The following is a 5,865-nucleotide window of genomic DNA, read 5'->3' as shown; positions in this document are numbered from 1 at the left end:
CGATATGTATGAATTTAAATTGTAACATTCTAGAGATCGCGTTACGTGTTATCATTTATACCTACTCCACTAAATGATTAATGCATGTAGAGTGTTCGCATTTTGTACTATCTATAGCAACATATATATTGAATTATCATTAACAACAGTATAGGTGCATTATATAAAAAACATAAATATGGCGCTATAAACAACTATAATAATGTATACTTACAGAAAATATTTATTGTTGATTCAAAGTCCAAATCATCTTCATCCACCAAAAGATAAATTATATTACTCGTGAATCTCAGTATGTTACTAATTTTATCTAAACCTTACTCAAATATATCATTCGAATTTTATAAAATGAACAAAACACAATGCCTATCTGATATCTAGATATATCAATGAGATTAAACTATAGAATTTATGCTAAATGAATCAACGGATCATAACTCAATAACCCTCATAACCAACAAAAAAATATTCATGCAGTAGAAGACACATCAGGTGGTCATTTCGATCTTTTTGGTCCTAAGATTGTTAGAAAAAGTGTGGTTCGTGCAATGAGCTGATATATATAGACGCGAGTTAATCAATGCACTGGTACAAATAAGGAGGACCGAATTTCAAGTCAAAAGAACTTTAGGGATATATTCAAAATAAACCGATAAATAGATTGTGTAATTTGTTTCAATTTGGCTATTCCCCCAAAATAGTGTTAAAAATTGTGCATGGTATGTTTAAAAACAATAGACTAAACCATCACTTATAAAACAATAGACTAGTCTTTAAAGAAAATTCAAGAAAACTATTGATTTTTAAAAATGTACAGTTGTGCACATAGTATATAACATAATTATATGTTTAAGCAGTAATAAATGATGTTGAGGGGGAAGCGCCGGGTGCCACGGAGAATCGCTGGAGCCGCAGTAAAGTCGCGATTGATTAATGGGAGCCGAAGTATTTGAGTGGGGGAAGGGAGAAAAAAAATGACCGATATGGTCGGTGGGAAGTGAAGCCAGGGGTACCCAAAACCGTAAATTTATTTTTTTTTAAAACATACATACCGTTTGTTATTACAAGAGCGTGATCAAACATCTGCCCTAAAAAAATCATAAATACCATAAAGATGCTAGTATGTTATTCCTATGAAATAAGTAATTAATACATTTTAGGGCATTATTTCGAAAGAAACATTATAATTGTTCTGGTTGTGCATAATACTATTATAGAAATTTGCACATATGGACAGAAAAAACATTTTTTTAGAAATTAAAATTAAATACGCAAAATTTGTGATTTTATTTTATTCATGCAGTGCATTGAATGAATGTTAACTACAAATGTTTTAATAATCATAAAAAAAATATCTAAAATGTATTAAATATGAATGGAAAACATGAAATTAACAACAAAATCAACTAAAAATACATAGTTATTGAATGATACTTCTTATTAAATATAAAAATAGTGACATTAGAAACGTAATTATTTCATTATTTTATTGTGTTGTACGTTTACTTAGACATAAGATAAAAGATATATGTCATGTGTAATCTTATGTATAAAATAGAAACTATAATGGTACTTAGTGTTTTCAATGCTTGGTTTCAAAAAAATAAATGCAAAGTCACGCTAATTGCACCTGAATGATTGGAGTTAAAAATACACTAAAGATCGAAAATCAGATTAGGAGGGCTAAAAAAGGAGGGCTAAAAAAGTTCTGAAATTCCTCAATCATGTTTTCATTTTCAAACTTTATACAGTAGATTACGTTGAGCAAGTCAAAAGGCATTTATATATATTTGAGCAATGTGCATATTATGGAGTAAAATCAAATTACTTACGATAGCAAGAGATTGAACGATTTATTTCTAAATAATTTAACAGATAATAAAACGTAAGACATGACTTCTTTTTATTACTTACAGCCACAAATGCAAATATTAAGGTAGGTAATAGGTAAAAAATAAAACATGCTTATAGATTCTGAATTGTTATTCTGTGAGAAATATAATTTTATAACGAATCACCTTCTATTTAATAATATGTTTATAAATTGTTCATGAAAACAACAGTAATTTTATACAATGTGTACATTTAATATATATTAATTTAAATGTACACATTGTATAGAATTAATGTTATTTTCATGAAAAAATTATTAACATATTCTTTATTTCATAAAAAGGATTTAATATGGATTTAATATGGAATAAAAATAAAAAATATACCCACTTGCCATATTTGTTAATAATGCATCAATATTTCTAACTATATAAAACATTAAACATATATATAACAAATTAATATGTTTAACCATGTCTGTAGGTACCAACAATGAACTGATAATAATGATTGCGTTGAAAAATATGAGAAATATAAGAATAGTATTAAAAGTTGTTTAAAAACGGTATTTAAACTATTATTCAGCAAATACGAAGCAAAATATGTGAATATATTCCAACTGGGTAAACCATCAGGGGAAATAGTAATAGGTAAATAATGTTTTACTGTCTACATAACACGATCTGTAAAAAGGTGTTCAAATACCAGGTTGGGACAACAGCGTGGGTGGCGAAATAAAACTTAGTGTATGCTATTACTAGTCAATTATGGCAAGAGAAAATGGCATAGAGACTACATACTTAAAGGCAACAGATTTAAATAATACATTACTGTTATGAGTAAATGCGATACAACGTTATAAGATGTATGCATGGAAAAATGTTTACTAAACGCACAAATTCTATTAATTGAATTTACAACTCCACAAAAATATATGAAAACCTCAATACTTTTAGATAAAGGCAAACAATCAAGGATTTTTAAAGTTAAAATTAAAATCAAATAGATCACTATGACAACTAAGTTCAATTTATATCAATGCTTTCACAAACTATAAAATAGTTTGAAAAGTTATGATGACGTTGTATCGATGTCCCTATCTGAATCCACAGCATAGGTAAATTACCAAAATAATTGTTTAAATGTTCACATTGGCCGGGTGCATTCTTAGTAAATATACTTTTGTATAGCGCCTAGAATTTTGAAAATGTTTTGAATTGTATTGAACTATATTTTATATAGGCATATTACATTATCTATTATTATTTGTTTTTTTTAAACTCAAGTCCATAAAAATATTTTCGCTAAAAAAAATACTAGTTTCCTTATAATTTATTGTTAATGAAAATCAAAAAAAATGTTGAGAGTCAACCCACAATATTTTTTAATGAGCGTTTAAACTTAGAATTTTAACAAAATTTGTAAGAATCCCGAGACTCAACAAATTATTTTCAATTTGAAATTTATAAAAATTTTCTTTTTTTACCATCTAAGATTTATTAATTCAATAAAAGATTTCTTAAAAGTTTGCCTAATTGTACAAGAAAAAGATATCTACTGGGAGATCAAATTAAATTTATACTAGCAATCGAAGTTAATATTTTTACAACATTGGATATTCATTCAATTTCTCAAATTCCGATTTCCTTATTTTGTTTTAATATTCAAAAATGAATTAGTCCAGACACTTGAAATTCGTACAAAATTATTGTTCTACTAATTCATATACTTGATGACATTTTCGAAATATTTTGACTCGTTTTAAGCTAGTGGCAGACATTGTAAATTTTCATTTAATTTCAAATTTTTTTTCTTTAAAATTCTATTTTTGTAACTAAAAATTTAAAAATTGTATGAATAAGTACTGGTTTTTTTAACCGACATTTTAAGTTCTAATTTTAATAAAATTCCATATTTACACAAAGAATAACGTTTATGAAGTTGATGTTATTCGGTTCCAAAGCCGCACAATTTTACATAGGTATATTTAATATTTTCCCAGAATCTCTAATAATATAAGAATAATATTGATTCAACTTCCGACTATATTATCATATTAATAATTAGTAATAACAATATAAAAAATAACAGACTGACTAGAAGTCGTTTTTCGTATATAATGATATGGTATTTATTTTTCGATTTAGATTTTGGTTTTAAATATTGATGTATATATTTTTTAATATAGTGGGGACCACGTATATCTTGCAATAAAACGGCTCTGGATACAAGACCATAATTCACACTTACACCATACTCTCAACAAATATGTACAGAAACTAATATCTACTGCAACTAAGTCACTGAATTAGGTACAATAAACAGTGAACATAAATAAATTTAAAGAACGAAAATGTATTTCAAGTTGGAAAAATTTTATAAGATACAATCATTATAATTGAAATCGATTTTAAATATCAACACAAATCGTGTAAAATCGTCTAAGTAATGAACAATGATATCAAAACCAACATTTCTCACGATGGTATTCAAAATGTATTTTGAAATCGACAAAGTATTCAGTAAATTCTAAACCAATAATCAGTCTATAATTTTAAAAATATCAATAAGTGATTTTAAATTTCAAAAAATGTATCATATTTTTTTTAGTTTTGTGTTAAAATTAAAAACAAGGTTTCTAATAAGTAGGTCATAATACTTGCTGATAAGGTGGTATATTATTATTTATTAGTATTCAGTCTTTTATTGTATCACCTGTTAACCATATTTCGTAGTCAAATTCAATACACCGAAATGGCTTTAAGCATTTTAAACAGATGTCTATAACCGTTTTAATGCGTTGTACGGAAGCACAATAGAATAGGTTGAAATTTTTGAAATTTTTGGGACCGAATTCTATTAACGACTTGTATTAAGACGAACTACATTTTTGACATTTTTTTTTGCTTTCCTGTTAAAAAACCCGACATTTATGAATAAGGTTTGTTCCAGCTTGAAATATAAAGCAGATGCAAATTGAATAACGAATATATAATTGTATATCCATATGCTGATGATACGAATCTGATCACAACTGGAGGATTCCACGACATTTGATCCGGTAAATAATATCCGTCCACAAATGTATTGACGTTGGATCAAAATCGGGCTTACATTTCAACAATTGATTCAATACTTCTATATATGAATCTTTTATTCTTTCGGTCATTAAAACTTAAACTAATGGTAATAAGCATTCGTTTTTATGACAATGTATAGTATACAACTGTGAAAAAATATATATGATCGATTTAAAGGTTCCACGCTAAACCAACTATCGGATTTCTGAATCTCAATCAAATTACGTTGCGTTGAACATATTGTAATTCTATTTTCATTATTTTCACTATCATAAGTTAAAAATATTTCATTTTTTTAGTAAATTTGAATGAATCAGCTATGATCAAACCGTTTACTTGGCTAGGATTAATTGGTGGATTTTCTTTTATTACTCGTGTTCTCAGAATTATTCTAAATAGCGCTTTAATTGTAGGTACTTGTCCTATTACCGTAACAGACACATCTTCAAGATGTTCACTGATCATATTTCTTGTGCTTTTTTGTTCATTTGCAGCTGTTTCTTTCATAGAATTAACCACCTTTTTAGCTTCAACTTGAGCAATATTTGGCGAATGACAATAGGCCGTTACTCTTATTAACTCCAATTACATTTTTTTTTTTAAATAAAAAATATAAAATAAAAATATTAACATAAAGTATAAATAATATCTCGGTCTATTGACTCTATCGTTATACCTAATATATAACTGTTATTGATGACCGATAATCTGAAAACGAATACAGTGATTTCAATTTTACACATTGTAAAATAACATAATTATTTTCGTAATTCTACCATCACTTAATAGTTAATACCCCCCACGGTTGGGAACCACTGCTACCGCGAGTATTACACCCGACACAAGTTCAACTGAATTGAGTATGATTTGTAATTAGTATTGAAGTTCTGCTTCTATTCAAAACTACACAGGTCAACACTCCTAGAAAATTCCTATGTTAGTGAACTTTCAG

General features: G+C 27.2%; 1 protein-coding gene across 1 annotated transcript; it reads right to left on the bottom strand.

The window, feature by feature from the left end:
* Window positions 1-5,070: 5,070 nt before the first annotated feature.
* LOC111039116 lies at window positions 5,071-5,492 on the bottom strand (the record flags this gene model as incomplete). Its single annotated transcript, XM_022322444.1, has 1 exon — window positions 5,071-5,492. A coding segment is annotated over one exon (303 nt), but the record flags the coding sequence as incomplete, so codon positions are not given.
* Between the last annotated feature and the right edge of the window lie 373 nt (window positions 5,493-5,865).

Source organism: Myzus persicae, unplaced genomic scaffold, assembly GCF_001856785.1.
Source record: "Myzus persicae strain clone G006 unplaced genomic scaffold, MPER_G0061.0, whole genome shotgun sequence".
Taxonomy (NCBI): Eukaryota; Metazoa; Arthropoda; class Insecta; order Hemiptera; family Aphididae; genus Myzus; species Myzus persicae.
The sequence above is the reverse complement of the archived record's forward strand: the minus strand, read 5'-3'. Positions and strand labels throughout refer to the sequence as shown.